Source organism: Haemaphysalis longicornis, unplaced genomic scaffold, assembly GCF_048455015.1.
Source record: "Haemaphysalis longicornis isolate Haplotype H1 unplaced genomic scaffold, Haemaphysalis longicornis Haplotype H1 scaffold_12, whole genome shotgun sequence".
In the NCBI taxonomy this organism is placed as follows: Eukaryota; Metazoa; Arthropoda; class Arachnida; order Ixodida; family Ixodidae; genus Haemaphysalis; species Haemaphysalis longicornis.
In genome coordinates this window covers 34,775,296-34,792,104 of record NW_027526225.1, presented here as the reverse complement: position 1 = coordinate 34,792,104, position 16,809 = coordinate 34,775,296, and the positions used below count along the sequence as shown (strand labels likewise).

The 16,809-nt window shown below is 48.8% G+C and overlaps 1 protein-coding gene across 2 annotated transcripts in view; it reads right to left on the bottom strand.

Moving 5' to 3' along the window:
* The window catches only part of LOC144162559 (receptor-type tyrosine-protein phosphatase epsilon-like), a 151,410-nt gene that overhangs the window by 90,267 nt on the left and 44,334 nt on the right, over positions 1-16,809 (bottom strand). For both annotated transcript variants that reach the window (XM_077693149.1, XM_077693148.1), the window contains exons 5-8: positions 7,816-7,888; positions 5,465-5,571; positions 4,565-4,769; positions 3,471-3,567 (exon numbers count right to left, since the gene is read on the bottom strand). In XM_077693149.1, the coding sequence (XP_077549275.1) occupies positions 3,471-3,567; positions 4,565-4,769; positions 5,465-5,571; positions 7,816-7,888 (482 nt within the window). The remainder of the gene's footprint in view (positions 1-3,470; positions 3,568-4,564; positions 4,770-5,464; positions 5,572-7,815; positions 7,889-16,809) is intronic.

Below are 16,809 nucleotides of genomic sequence, written 5' to 3'. Positions count from 1 at the left end.
TGCGCCCTTCTAAATACAGGTGCCACGTGTTTATTATCGATTTTTCCTTCTAGGTGATTTCAGATAGGGCCGAACAAAGTATGGCTGGTCGACCTGTTCAATTAGCTTGAAAATGTTAATGTCATTGCGAGATTATTGCAAAGTCGAGATTCCGCAATAATTTTCCCGGGAAATTTCTGTCTATAAGTAAAAAACTCTAGAATACGACAAATTTGACCTCCACCGCCACATGCCCGTGCACCTCAGCCACCTTTAGCGACGTCTAGTTAAAAATATTTATGAGGGGCACTTTGTAAATTCTGCGTTAAATTTACGCCTGGTGCAGAATAATCTTAAAAATTTGCTGATGTCAAAGAGATAAATGTTTCCCAATAAAATGTCAAATTCGGATCACAGCGCAATTACGGTCGAACTTTGAGGCCAAGTATTACAAAAAGCACGTAAGTGACATCATTCAAATTATACTCATGTGCACTCCTTACAGCTCTCAATAAACACACGGAATATGACAGTTTTATAGTGTACAGTCAAGGTGCAATGGGCACGGAAGTTTAAAAAAAAACGAGAAAAAATTATAGGACTTATCATAAAAAATGATGTCTTCCACTTTTATGAAATTTCCCCGAGATAGAGGCTTTTGCATACACTTGCCAGACCATCCAAAACATGTTGCATCATTTTGTTCCTGGGGTGCCTACAGGTGAGAAAGGAGCTCTCTTCGCCCGGCTCTCCACGGCGTATTGTAGTGGTTTGTATAAAGCAGGCATGTTTTGTATCAAAGAAAAATGATCCCTTCGTGGATACAATACGCGAGAATGTAACAGAAAAAAAAGTATTTCTAGTGTCGACGTTGGCACCACAGCAAGCAATCAATAATAACAACCACAGAAAAAAAGTATTTCTAGTGTCGACGTTGGCACCACAGCAAGCAATCAATAACAATAACAACCAATCATAACAACCAACGTAATACAAATTATACGTATTGGAGGGGAAAACGACACAACTCTTAGGTCAGCCTCATATAAAAAAAAAGCATTGTTTCAATTTTTGTGAGACTCTCCCGACATGTTGACCACGAAATTAACTTTAGTTAAAAGTAGGACCACCTTGCATCCTATTGATATTGGAGTATCTCCAGCTACGCATCCTATACAGCTAGCACCGCTAGAACGTACTCTGAAAATGCGCGCAGATGTTAACGAAAGGAAAACGTTTTCTGCAGCTTCCAGTTGTAGAGCTTCTTCTGGTTTTCCTAAAGCGATAAAACTCTTACTTTTGATATGCTATTTTGAATTATCGAGCTCACCCAAATAGCCAACACACGTAATTAATGCACAGCTCAATTCGAAATGCGCTGTATTCGCTCCATAAAAGCAAGTATTTTACAAAGGCAGAAATTGCACGCATTTTCGCTTTGTATTTTGCCCGGAATACCGTGAGCTTGCCTCGTCGGAGCGATCGCTCGTCTACTTAACCGCACGCACGGACACTCGTGTGGCGCTCAGAATAATTGGGGACTGCACATGGGGCGGCGCGGAAATACTTCAGAGATAAGCTGGAGTTCTCAACGCAAATTTAGGCATCTGGGTTGTACTTAATGCCACGAAAACATGGGAAGTAACACATCAAGACAAAGAAGGTTGGGGAAGAATTCTGCATGTACAAGGAGTGCTATCCTTGCTACAACACTTAGCGAATCAGGTACAATGACTTACTCCTTGCAACCTGGATGAGTAAAATGTAATCGTCAGCAAGAAATGTGCCCCTCCATATACAGTGCTAACTAGCACGTTTATGTTGTATCCACGTAAAATACCAGGAACTTAACTATAGATTACAGTGAATTCAACTGTGCATTCCTTTTCAGCGCACCATCAAATCAATGCAATTTGGGGCGAGTGAGAAATACACAAAAAGCGAGCCTCCCATGCGTGAAAGACTGAAGTTTTCTGTAGAAGGTACGGTTGGGAAAAAGGAATTGTCGTGGTCACGTGGGAGCGAGGCTACTCTGTATAGAAGGAACTTGACCCTAACAGAAGTCTGAATTGCATTTGCAGACAATGCATGCGACATAGTTATAGGAATCTTTGGGAAACCAGGCCACCTTTTACAACATAAAGGAGACCTCAATAGTGGCAATACATATTTCCAGAAACGTTGCAAGTGTTGTCTAAAACGTCCGTGCGCAAACTTTCCATACGAAGAGCGAAATGAAGTTTTTAACTACCGTGGCATCAAAAAGAAATAACGATGAAGAGAGCATGCTTTTCCCGGCATTAAATCCTGACACATATGGCGTAAAACATATGGGTTCAAGGGTTCAACAGCAGGATCAAATGATCTACGAGCAGAACGGCTAGCGTGTGCCCTTTATGAAAGAAAGAAAATGCCTTTATGAAAGAAAGAAATGCCCTTATGAAAGAAATGAAAGAAATGAAATGAAATGAAATGAAAGAAATGCCTTTATGAAAGAAAGAAAATAATCAGGAAATTATATATAAATATTTCAAGCAAATTGAAGAGGTTGACCACCCAGACTTTGGTCGATTTTATCAGAAATTAACCTGTATCGCTGGTGGAGTATTCGGAGATCAATTTTCGCATTTATTTTTTATATGTGTGTGATCAACTTGCGTTCTGTGTCCTTTGAAACGACGGATGTCTTGGCTCTACCTATTTTAAAGCGAGCTTGCCTTGTTATTTTTGTTCTTGGCGCTGTTTTTCACGTGCATGAAATTGTATCCTCTGCTTGTTTGTGGGTGTTTGCTAATCTGCACCCAACTGCCGCATTAGTCCGTAAAATTGGCATTCAGCATGGCAGCGCGAAAGAAATACAAACAAACAAACCGCAAGAACAAATAGAGAAAGAACTAAACAAAATTGTCAATACGTGAGTCTCGAAGAACATTTAAAGTATTTATTTTACCAGGAAGGACTTTTTCTCCGCTGAAACAGTGGTAGCATTCTTGGAGTATTAGAACATACCGCAGGACTCATTCAAATAAGTGACAATTACAAATTTAGGCAGATCAATTATGAGTCTTTTAAATCAAACTCAAATCAAACATGGATCAAACTAAAAGGTATTACTAAACTTATTTTTCAACTTGTATGCTGGATGCTTTTACTTCGATGCACCGCTCGAATATATTAACAATTTCCGAGATTCCGTTACGGTGTGCTCGCAGCAAAAACACTATGCTGCATCCTGTCTTTGTCTATCCGCGCGTAAATCCTAGTTTTAGCGTTTTCATCTACAAGCTGCTTCTTTACTATTGGTTTTAATTATCTTTGATTCGGGTCTTTGTTAACCTTATAGTATTCTGAGTTGTTATTTTTCTTTGTACCGGCTATAAGGCCTAATGCCTGCTCCGGGGTACAATAAATGTAAGTATAATTATGCCTAGTGTTTTATTATTATTTTTATCTAAAAAAAGATATATTAATTTCAGTGCAGCGACACTTACGTTATGGGCCCCCTAACGAAGTCAACCGGCGTCAGAATAAGGCTGACTTCGTTGTTGGTGATCTTTCCGACGACGGGTTCCTTGGTTACTGCCGGGGCTAGAACAAACAAAAATCGTCAATTTTCTCACCCTAAATTTACCAGGAATGCACGTAAAATATGGTGGGCCAGGGAAAATAAGGATGCACAAATAAATTTTAGGCAGGCACAGCGATCACGTTTATTATTGCGAAGCATTATTAGGTGAACCCCAGAAGCCTATCTATCCGTCCATTCATCCGCCAAACAGCTTGACATGATGTGGTTTTTAAGTATATATTGGTCAACGGTGTTTTTAGAAATCTCAGGCGCAAAGGCTTACGGCCTCCAAGGCAAACTTTCGCGCAGGTGTATTTGTGGAGACGAGTAACCGGAAATTATACTGGGGAATTGTTTTATCATTTCCTCCAGTGAGGGGGAGTTTCTACGTGATTTTATGTAACCACAATATCTGTCCATTCAATGAACCGTGAAATGGGCAATATACGGGAAACATTGCACGCGGTACACTTGTTGCTTACCGTTTATATGTATAAAATTGTCCTCACCAGATAGGAATGGTGAAATTGTGACCGCAATGTCACAATAAACATAAATGGCACTGATGTTCCCCACTAATCATTCCCGCCTCAACATGCGTTCACACTTTCCCACGTTCAATGTGTGCAGATTTCTTTACGGGATTCATCTCCGTTCGTATTAATTGTGGTCGAGGCGGTAATTTAGGATGAGGCAGCCTGTTACACGCAGGCACAAAAGTCCTACCGCGGCAATTTATCTGTTAGTCACGTAACTGCATAAGACTTACAATAGGTCGAAAAAATTCCCTGTCGTTGAACAGGAATATATTGGTTGAAAACACCCGCATCTTTCTTTTCCTTTTAGATAATTCTAGTAACTTTGAAAAGTGACTCTTCCTCTGAATTACATTTTTTTATTTATTTTGTTAGAATAAACCGCTAATATGCTCTTCTGGAAATAGTCAAGCGGCAAGACATTTCGATGATAAAGGCCTGGGCAGCATATGCTTTGTTACAACCAAAATAAGAAACGTACCTGAAGCTTTAGTGCTGAAGTTTCCACATAATGCTACACCGAAGCCCGCGGACGTACTGGCCTGGACGCAGACCTGATAAGTGGATCCTGGAAACAGGCCTCGGAGGTAAAACTCCGGTTTCTCGGAAGCCGGCAGTGTGATAGGGTTTGAATTCCACGATTCGGTCAGCATAGCATTGAATGTGTGGGCTATCCGTGGGGTCACCTGCATGTTGGGAAAAGATGTAGCAAAAAGAATAGGACGGAATGTCGCACTGCTAAGGAATATTCATATTTTTTCTTTTTTCCACTGTTTATATGCAATATGTATGTATGTATGTATGTATGTATGTATGTATGTATGTATGTATGTATGTATGTATGTATGTATGTATGTATGCATGTATGTGCACCTGGATGTGAGGAAAAGAAGCAAAAAAGCATTTGTGTGGATGTCGCAGTCTACAGAATTTTCCGAATTCCCTTTTCTTTTTCCACTGTTGCCATATATATACCTATATAAAATATGTATGTATGTATGTATGTAGGTAGGTAGGTAGGTAGGTAGGTAGGTATGTATGTATGTATGTATGTATGTATGTATGTATGTATGTATGTATGTATGTATCAAACTAGGTTTTATGACCAATGATGAGACAAAGCCATCAACAGGAGCAATAAGAAGTACAAATTGTTTCGACGCTTCAAACAATGACCGTTAACCAAGGATACACGCCCCACATACTGCTTATTGCTTTGAAGCTGTATTTTGTTGGATGATTAGCTTAGTTCAACTGACTTTCTGTTGCAACACCTTTCTGTTGCATGGGGATTTCCTTGTTCTGGCGCCCACAGAACCAATAGTTTCAATCGCGTAACTTGCGACCACTCCGAACTCATGAAGAAGGCAAATTTGTTTACCTTGTAGTGAAGAAGGATTCCATTTCTTCGCCGTGGCGGTTCCCACTCAATCTTAAGGCTCTCTTCTGTCTCCTCCGAAGAAATTATATTGTCAGGAGGACCCGGAGCTTTAGGAGGAAAAGTATGAATGGAGATTTCGTGTAGGAATCTCTTCATCTCGCCCCATAGAAACCAGAAAGACCGAAAAATTCATTAAGTGCTTGCGTTAGAACTGCACCTCGTCGAACCCCTAGACTGTGCATTAAGTTGTGGGAGGTGCTTTCATGTGTTGTTGGTAAAAAAAACATTATTTGCCAAATCGCCAACTGCTGTAGTCTTTGCGGTTGCATTCACCACCACATAGATATATGGTTTTTATTCCTCAATAATCCGTTTTGCTTTGGAGTCAAAACTGCGTAATTTTCCTGCGAGGCACTTTGGCGCTTGTTGCAATGGTTTGGGGGCGGTGGCGTCGACATTGATGTCCTCTTAATCGATAGTGTGAACGAGACACCATAGTTAGAATGAAAATGGTGAGGAGCATTTGGTGATAGTGTGAGGGGGAGAGTAGCACGCCTTGCTATGCCGTAATCTCTCTCACTGCCTCTCCCTCACACTTCCGCAAAATGCTCCTCCTATGTTCGTGGCTAATCCGAACCAGGAGACATTTGCGGGCGTGGTTGATACACAACTTTCAACAACTTGGTCGGCAGCGGCGACGGAATGCAACACAACGGCAAAGTAGCGCGCACCGCCGCGCGTTCACTGCTCAGTCGATCACATTCACTTCCTGAGACGCAACAGCTATGCGCCGTGACCGAGACGACTGCAGCTCGCGCAGCGCACAAATTTCGCATTGGGGAGTGCAGTAATCGTTAGTGTCCCTTCAAATGAAAGAAACCGCGTTGACTTGTAGACGTTAGACTCCCTTAAAATAAACATTTCGCGTTGGGTATACAGTACTAGTACAAACCGTTTTATTTTCGCGCTCCTCGCATTTCAAATATAAGCAATGTATAAAAATTTACAATTTTGCCGTTTTCTGCTTTGATTTTGTGTAAACTTAACAAGAAAGATACAAAGCGACCCTTCTATCAACACCCTCCATTTGTGTCTGCAGGAGAAATGGGCGAATATTATTGCAACAAAATTGGGGCGGTTTCACACTAGTGGCTCGAAACCGTTTTATTTTCGCGCTGCTCGCATTTCAAATATAAGCAATGCATAAAAATTTACAATTTTTCCGTTTTGTGCTTTGATGTTGTGTAAACTTAACAAGAAAGATACAAAGCGACCCATCTAGGTTTCTAGGTTTCACACTAGTTTCACCCTTCTAGGTTTCACACTAGTGGCTCGAAGAGTGCGCAAAAGGCCAATGTGGCGGCTCCACCTAGCTTATTCCTTGTTCGGCTAAGTTTATGCGTCATTATGCTTGGACGCTCGGCCAGATATTCTGCTGGTTATGCTTCGAGACTCAGTCAAGTTTTCTTCGTGATGCTGGCGTAACACAGCCAAAGAGCAATGAGCCCTGCGTCGTTAAAAGTGTGCACAATGCACGCGTCACTACCCCCTCTTTGGTGAAGCTCCGACAGTAGCGTTGGGGGCAGCGGGACAAGCGTTTGTCCAAGGCTTGTGTGGTCTAGCGTGCGGGATGCTAATTAAGAAGTTCGATGACGAAATCGCTTCTCGGCTGTTGGCTTCGTTTACTTTGGCAATAATTCTTCCGTTTTCACTGTCAAAGCTCCGCCACTCATTGCAACAAGCGCTAGAGCGAATTGCTCCACGCTACGTGTTTCCAAAGCCGCTCTTCTACCAGTTGTATCGCGCCCCTCAGTGATAGCGACACGAGAACTGATCGAGCACGGCGACGCAAAGATTCGGTAAAGAATTCCGGCACACGCAATGACGTCATCGTTCGGCGAGGTTTTTCTGCGCACGTTCACCGGCCTGACCACCAACCTAAACAACACCACCGAGCTAAAAACAACAGAATTGTAGCCTTTGGACTGCACTACTTGACACTCAAAAATGTGTTTGGACAACCTTACGCTTGTTTTGCTACAAAACAGAGGCATAAAAATAGCTCCGGGAATTGGGTCACTAAATCATTGGTATATGTACCGCAAGTTCATTAGACCACACAGCTGTTTCCTGGTACGATCTTCTTTAGACGTTACCTCAACGGCACTAAAGTGTTCAGTGCTGCTCAATGTATGCCGTATTTATTTTTTGTGAGCTGTAACTTACGGAGATCAACAACCGGTAGTCCTGAAAAGCGGTTCTTTTAGGGCAGAATTCGGGCGCCCTAAATTCAAATGGGCTTACAAAGTATTTGTATCATGCCTTAATTACGCTTTTTAAGCAAAACTTACGCGTTTCCTTAGTTTCGACTTCCAGCTCGACAGAATACGGGGAGTACCCTGTCCCTTTGTTCTTGGCCCGAACCTGTTGGTTTCCAAAAAGTGCACTTTTGAAGAGCAAATTCCCCTAAATATTCAGACAGTTTAACATTCAAAAGAAGAAACATTTCTCATGGCGAAAATTCTGTCAGAAAGAATTTTATATGTCCAGCGTGGTAAACAAAAATGTTTTTTTGGTTCGGCATGGCAGACTTAAAAGCAAACAGTGTATACAGCAGGAAACCTAGTTAGAAAGCTAAGGTACTCGCTTACTAATAGTGCGTTACTGCTGCGCTTTGCCTCTTTATACAGGACACAGGGAGTTTGAGGTGTGCACATCAAAAACATTTCGAAATACAGCCATATACAGCTACGCCGTTAATGAAGAGACAACTATGTCGTACGACAGGAGAGCCCTCCAACGCATATTGGGTACGACCTCGTCGCAATTATTATACGCCGCCTTTTCCCGGTAGTTTCTCTACCACAGATAGGGGAGAGGGAATAAGTAAAACTGTAGACTGGGCTGGTTGGTAATTGATAGTGATAAAATGTCGCGCAGCCGAAACACACGGGACGGAAAGAATACACACACGTACGAGCGCTAACTTCCAACGGCTTCTTTATTCACATGACGGCCAATATATATGCTTAGCCTTAGCAGGAACAATACAAAGAGGAAAAACAAAAACAAAATTACTGAAAAAGAAAGAGCGAATGCATCCAACACGTGCCAAACATTTTGACAATCACAGTGGCCTGTCGCGTATGGCATATTATTGCAGGAAATGTAATTCATGGTCAGATAACGAAACCATTGCTTGTCTCCGTAGCCGAGACAATGTGAAGGAAACAGAAATGCAGGGGCGCTGCTGCATACAAGGTCAAGATAAAGGGGAAACACAAAGAGAGTGGCTGTGATTCCGTATATGCACTCAGTGTCCCATCGCCATAAGAAAATGGGACAACGTGTTAACCGGAAAGTTGTTTTCAGCGCTCCTGATAAGTCGTCCCAGGTGGCTACCACTACCTGCCCCGTAAAGCGACGTGGAGTCCGATGCGCTGTCAAACAGAGAACACAGTTCGTAGAATGTGTTCGAAATGTGGTATATAGAATTCCTTTGTCGTGCGGCGCGAGGTGAGTGGCTCGGCGAGCTCAACGCCACCGTTGACCATCAGTCTAGACCGAGAGATAGGGCTAATTTCGCCAAGCGGGTGGCCACGTCGATTACCAAGGCAGCATGCATGCCAGCGGCTATGCCAAAGGAGGACATCAAGATCGTTATGAGGCCGCGCGGTGGCTTCAACGTGGCGAGGACGGAAGCCTCGATCATCATGTAGGTCGTCATGCCGGCGGTCCGAATAACGACGGAAGAAGCCAAGGAAGGCACCATTTGCACGAACGCGGCGCAGAACATCATTGTGGTCAGCACGCTGAACGAACAACGAGCCGAAAAGTACTCAAAGACCAAGGCCCTATCACTCGGGGCTGTGCGTTCGAGGTCAATGCCTACAGGACGGCGCCGGACGGCACGGCGAAGCGGTTATCTGTGGCATCGCAATCGAGGACACCCCGGCGGAGATAAACGAGAACATCGTTAACCCGCACAACCCGCTGGCCGTGGAGGCGCACAGGATTGGATACACGACGACGGTGGTAATCATATTCGCGGGACAGAAGGTACCCAACTACGTCAACTATGGCTCCATGTTGGTACGCTGCGAGCTCTACCGCAAGCACTTCGAAGTGTGTAGACAGTGCGGTAAGGTACGACACAGGAGCGCCATGTCCCCGTACCCCAACACTAGAGTGTGGTTCGCCTGCGGTGCCGCGAAACCCGGCGCCGGCCAAGAGCGGGAGTGCAGGCGCCAATGCAAGCTCTGCGGAGTGCAACACCCGACGGGCGAGAGGAAATGCAAGAATAGGTATAAGAAGCCGTGCGTGGTCATGGAACGCCAGTGGGAACGCAGGATCGAAGCTACATCGCAGCAACGGCAACCACGTATACCGGACCCGGTGAGTTTCCCACCGTTAATCAAGAGCCGAGAATTGAGGCAGCGAAGCAGCAGCCGACGCAGGACCAGGAGCAGCAGCGCCAGACGCAGCAGGAGCGCCAGCCGCCGGAGACGGACGCCATCGCAGCCGAAGAAACGTGTTGCCTGGGCCGACCGGGTCAAGATGGTGCCCATGACGAGGCAGCAATACCAGCAACAGCAGCAGTGCAAACCCAATACTTAAGAAGAAAGCGGCGCAATTACGGCCTTACGAGCCGAGAACGAAAACCTAAAGCAGAAAATAGTCGAGCAAGACGCGACCATCAGGGAAATCAACGAGAAGCTTGCGATGTTAATTTCGATGCAGCAACACCAGCAGCAGCAACAGCAGCAGCAGTACCAACCGCCTCCGCCGACGCCGCAACAGCAACCATCGCAACCTCAGCCACAGCCGGCACAAGAAAGGAGACAACAAAAAATAACCGAGGACGAACCAGAGGCTGAAATCGACCCCAGGGTGGCCCGCACGTCGGAACCGAACCACAAGAGACGGGCTCTCGACGGAGCCAAGGACAGCCGAATTAACGCGAGATTGGACAAACTGCAGGAACGGATGGACCGGGTAGAGGCAAATGCCAAAGTCACCAACGAGCACTTCACGGCACTCGAATAAACGGCCCAGGTTACGAACGAGCGCCTCACAGCACTCGAGCAAGCGGTCCAGAGCCTGAAGAACACCTTCACGCAAACGCAAGCTCAAGTAAAAACGCAGATACAAAGATTGTAAATGCAGATCAGTGCCAAACTGCAAAAATATGGATGGGACAACCAGCAGTAGTACAGCAACAGCAACCGCAGCAGCAGCAGCAGCCCACTCAGTGCCAATAAAGGACCTCCTGGTCTGGCACTGGAACTGCAACAGTTTCCTAAGGAAGAAAGCGATACTACAACACCACCTACAGCAACTAGCAAGAAACCCTGACGACATACTAATCCAAGAAACACACTGCGAAGAACCGCAGAAGCTCCCTGGTTACCGCGCACACGCGGGCCCACCGAGCGGGAAAGGGGCGACGGGCAAACGCAGAGGACACAGGGGCAGAGGCGTCTGCACCTTCGTCCGCAAGGGCATTACCTTCGTCGAAAACGACCTGGTGACCAACAGCACAGTCGAACATTGCGCCGTGGAAGTGATAATGGGCAAGAAAATAAAGGAGGGCACGTTCGTGGTTAACGTCTACAGCAACCCTGCCCACAACCGGCAGAGGTTTCGGGCACTTCTACACAAGGCAAGCAGAATCGCCAGACGCAACACGCTCGTGGTCTGCGGAGACATCAATGCTCCGAGCCACGAGTAGGGCTACGTCACGATGACAGTCGTGCACCTCGCCACTGCACCGTCCGTCACTGCGCCTCGTGACGGACCCGGTCTTCCCCACCAGAACGGGCACGCCGGTAACAAGGGATACCACCCCGGACCTAACTTTTGTCAAGATCCGCGCGACGTGCTCGAGAGACGTTCAGTGGTGCAACACGGGGGAAGACCTCGGCAGCGACCACTTAGTCGAGGTGGTCACGGTGCCGCTCTCGAGCAACGGCAACTACGGCAAGACAATAATATCACGGACTGGGACGCGTTCCGAAGGGCACTGCCCGACGAGCGATGCTACATTGAAGGCATAGAGAAGTGGATGGATGCCATAACAAAAGACGGCGGGGGAGGCAACCACGGAAATCGCGATGGAGGACAACATAAACAGGATGGATAGACGACTGGCCACTCTCCTGGAAGCTAAAAAAATTGCCCCCACCTCCCCGAAGAGAATCGTGAGGAAGTGCGAATGCATTTCTTGCGCCGAGAGTACACGGCGTAGTAATTCTGCCATCGCCTTGAGAGGCGCAGTACCGGCGAGGGGGGCTGTCAGGCGAGGGGAGAGGCGCGCGCCGAGGGTGAGTGCAAACCTAACGGGGGGAGAGGCGCGCCAGCTGCAGAGCATGTGACGTCACGGCGCGAGGAGAGGGGGAGCAGACGCAAAGGCGCCAGCGCGCGGTCATGTGGGAGTGTGACGTCACGGCGCGGGAGGCGGAGCGCGCGCGGGTCACGTGGGGTGTGACGTCGCTGCGCCGTTGCTACAGACGCTCCTCTCCGCTCCTCGCGCCGTTGCTAGGGGAGAGGAGGAGGAGCGCGGATGACGGCGGATTCAGGGTCGCTTATAAAGTGCATCGCACTTAAAAGTCCCTGAAAGACCACTGGCTCGGTCATATCCCCGCTGCTGTTCAACCTCGTGATGATCGGCGTGGCCAATCGGCTGGAGAGGGTGACGGGTGTCCGCCGCACCATCTACGCTGACGACGTCATGCTGTGGGTCATGAGGGAAGCGACGGTCACATAGAGACGACGCTGCAAGAAGCGGTCCACGCCATAGAAAAAAAAACCGCCCGCATCTTCCCACGGGGGGAACTCGAGTAAATGCGTCGCAGAGTGGTGGGGGTATCGCGTGAATGTTGCGTAATTGTGTATGGTTTGGGAATGCTTAATTTTTATTTCGTCTTTATTATTCTTATTTATTGAATGAAGGAGAAGCGAAGGCAAGGAGTGTAAAGTTAAAGTCTGTCTTTATTGCTTGGTGCCGTCAAGCAAAGCGTCAAGTCAAGCGAAAGCCAAGCAAAGACGCCCTTGACTGAATTCCGAACGCGCGCTCCGCCGCTTATATACACACCGCCTGCATTAGAGGGAGAGGAGTACGGGGGAGAGAGGCGCATGCGCACATTTCCGTACACAAGCGCGCGAACTTTCCACGCACCCACCATGCCGTTATCACGTGTACACGCCCTGCCGCCGTTACTGTTGAGCGCGACGCAGCGCACGGGTAGCTACGACGCATGCGCGCACAGACGCGCTCCCCCCACACCGCCGCAGCTGTTGAGAGCGACGGAGCGCACGGGGTACACGCGCGCCTCCCGCACCGCCGCACCTGTTGTTGAGAGTGAGGAGGGCACGGGGGAGAGACGCGCACCTGCGCCTCGACGCGACGCGCATGCGCAGTGAGCGTGCGGACGGCGCCGACAACATCGACGAGTGACATCGCGAGCGTAAGAAATGCTCCGCATTTAAAACAACTGCAACGGTTGGGGCTATTCTGTTCCCCGTCGAAATCGGTACTACTGGTGCTCCCATCGAAGAACGCGGGCAGAAAGAGAAAGTGTGACGAAGACAACGACCCTGCTACCTCCAAGATGACCGTGCGCCCGCAAGGCGGGCAAGTCATTCCGGAGGTCGACAAGATCAGAGTGCTCGGAATGCTCATCGAGAAGAATCGCGTCAACGGCGCGACGGTCACCAAGCTAGCGACGAAAGCAGACGCGGCGATGCGCCTCGTCAGAAGGGTCTCCAACAGAAAAGGAGGGATGAAGGAAGAGAAGCTCGCGAGGCTCGTTCAGTCCTTCGTCATTAGCCACGTGGCGTACGTGGCCACCTTTCACAACTGGCGGCCGAGCGAACACGCAAAGATCGACGCAGTCATACGCAAAGGCGCACAAAACGGCGCTCGAGTTCCTGAGGAGCACGAGTACGGCAAAGGTCGCGGCCCTGAGCGTGTACAACACCCTGGACGAAACAGCAGAAGGCCAGCGAGTTGCGCAGCTCAAGAGACTATCAGGAACCTGAACGGGATGGCACATACTACGGCAGCTTGGCCTGGTGTCCAAGGAGAGCAAGACGACGAGCGGGGAACAGTTACCCGAAAGGGCGGGATGACGGAACACCGTGTGCCTGATACTTCGGAACCTGAACCCCGAACGCAGCAGAGAACGGCGACTGGCAAGAGCCAAGGCCCTGGTGGACCTGGCAGCCAACTACAGCGGTGCCGCGTACGTGGACCCGGCGAAGCCCCAAGTTTACACGGGGGGGGGGGGGGGGGGGGAGGTGACAGAGGTGACGACGGGCAACACGAAGACGGCGGCGAGCATCCGCGTCGGATGTCGGAGGCGAAGGAGGTGGCCGTGGCCCTGGCCATCGCCGATCCCGGCTGCACGACGGTGCTGTGCGACTCCACGATGGCGGTGCGGAACTTTGCCAAGAACAGTGTGTGCAGTGAGGCCACGCGCACCTTGCGCAAGGCCGAAGCCAACGGCAGCAGTCGTCGTGTGGGGATCAAGTGGTTCCCGGCCCACATGGGTAAAACCGTGGCGGGCCGGGGAGGGAACACGAACCACAACGAGACGGGCAACCCCGTCGCGCGAGGACTTTCCAGCCGCGCGACGACGACTAGCCAGGCCGACTCCGACGACGCAGTCGCGGGCAACGACGACGGCGGTACCAAGGACACCATGACCAGTTACAACGGCGTTGTGAAGTTGTACAGACTCAATAGAAGGACGATGCGGCCACCTCACCCGAGGGTCGCTAGGGAAGAGGCAGTGCTATACAGACAGTTGCAGATGGACTCCGTGATAACCCCGGTGCTCGTGAAACACATATGCCCAATGGTGTACGAAAGTGACGCGTGTAGACTGTGCGCGAGGGCGCGAGCCACGCTGGCTCGCTTCCTGTGGGACTGTAGCGTTAACGCGAGAAAGGCAGCCAGGATGACGACGATCCCGCCGCAGCTAGAAGCAGCGACGTGGACCTACGACTACGACATTCACCTCCAGGCCGTCCAGCAGGTCTGGGTGCCCTTGAGAGGTAGCGACCGACCGACGCTCAGTTGTGAGGAGGGCGGTGGCCCTTCCGCACCCGTGCGGCGGAACTCAGGAGCAAACCTCGGGGGTCGGCCAGCACGACGTCCAGGCCGCGTCGTGGAGAAGACAAGCCCTCCAAGCTGACGGACGTCTACCCCGACGTGCAGGCGATTCCAATAAAATTGTTCTCACTCACTCTCCCTCAGTGAGCGTCTACGCGAGCATGTAATGACAAGAATGGTTTTTTGGCGCAGCATGCCAGCAGGTGTACGGGTTGCACTCAGCAGTTTCCTGGCACCACACTAGTCGAGATAATTAAGGACAAGTAAGTGCACGTAATCACTGAGGCAGCTCAGATGGCGCCTCAAAGGAACGACTGTGTTAGCAAATCGTCGGTTGCGTTCATAGAGGTTCTTAGTAAGTATACTAGAGAGGAAACTGTGCCTCATAAGCCATGTCGTCGTGGGGGTTCATGGGATGACCCCTCTTTTTGGATTGGGCGTGGCATAACAATTGGATTCTTAAGCGGTTTTTGGCATTTGCTTTCTTTACTATGAATAACACGTTTACGAGCTGCAAGGAAGCTGAAATCCTCCCTGTTCTGTGGTAGCCGCGTTGAATGAAACAGCAGGCAGTGCGTGATCGCACCTGAAGTTGCTCATGCCACAATCGAAGGACGTACGACTGAGCGGGTAATACGCCATTGTAAAATTTGTAGCCGACGAAAAGAAGATACAAAACGTACGTCGACGAAGGCAAGATACGACAGATACGGGCGATTGCATGCGTTCTATCCTGTCATCGTCAACGACTGTTTAACGCCACGTTTTCTTTTTTCTTGTTAAACTAGCTGGTGGTCGGTGCACCGGTTCACCACGAAGCAACGTTTTCATAGGGACGCTCAAAAAACTTTCCAAACTCTTCAAACAGCCTAATATCTGAAATAATGGTAAAATAACAAATTCAGAGTCTCCAATGAGTTCCCCCCCCACATATTAGCATTGTTCGTAACTACACACTTGGCCTGCGGAATAGCATGCACAACAGTTGCGGCAAAAAAAAAAAATTCCCCCGCATTTCCCCGAAGGGGAGTATGAAGAAGTGCGAAGCACGGGGTGATGCTATGAGGGGGAGTTTGTTGAAGTTTGGTGGCATTTTGCCCGTAAGTTACATTAACACCCCCTCGTGATCACGTTCGGCTTAACACGCCTCGTTTGTCCCTCTGCGGAAATCTTGGTGAATTAACGTGTATGTTCGAGAGATGTTCGAGAGGGAATGTAATCACGCACACACACACGCACACGCAAAGTAAAGTGAAACGACAGTATTTATTTCAGCACTTGTTTGTGTTGTCGTTGTATGCGACGGTCATTACGACCGCCTTGTGGTCGCTAAAGTGGACCGTTAAGGGTTGTTGCAGGACAGCCCTTACATTACAGTTCCTAGCAAAGGCCAGGTCTATATACCCGCCGTTGACGGTGGTCGGGTTTGTAGTAGCACGTGTACACCACGCAGTTATCAAGCCGCTATAACGCCGCTGAGTCGCCAACGCACGCCGCTGACGACGTAGTTTGAATGCGTTAAAGATATAAAGCGCGTTACTAACACCGATATCGGCGTCGCGTTCGTGGCTTAGTCGGTAGAGCGTCGCGCTGCGGCCGTAAAGACCTCCGATCAAATCCTGGCGCCGGATGCTGTTTTTTTTATATAGTGTAGTGGCCTGGCTGGCGCGCTTTAGGAGAGTACGTGAGGGGGGAGAGGAGGCGCTATGCGAGCGCCCTCACGCGTCGGAAATCCGGCGCCGTTGCTAGGCACGGTAGCTAGCTCCGTTCCTAGGCTGCGGACGGAGGACGGCGGTGGAAGCAGGAGTAGGCCCGACTAAGAAGTGCTTCGCACTTAATAGGCTTTACTTCCTTTTCCCTTAGGTTTAATACCGCCTGCTTTTAGTTTCCACTTACATGATCGCACACTATTCTTCGCGTTTTTGTGGCACTTTGTTCAAATTTGCGGTCACTAAAACGTTTCAATCCAAGCCACTGAAGAAACTAAAGCGCGCGCATGACCTATGGCGGTACATGACGACACCGAAGGCCTTGATGTGAGCCGCATAGACGCTAGCGCTAGATTCCTCTCTAGTGTATTTTGTAAGAAACTCTATGGTTGCGTTATCTGACCGCGAACTACAGTTCCTGCAATGTGATGCCACACGCGACAGGCCACTGTAATTGTCAAAATGTTTGGCGCGTGTTGGGTGTATTCGCTCTTCCTTTGTCAGTATTTTTGTTTTTGTTT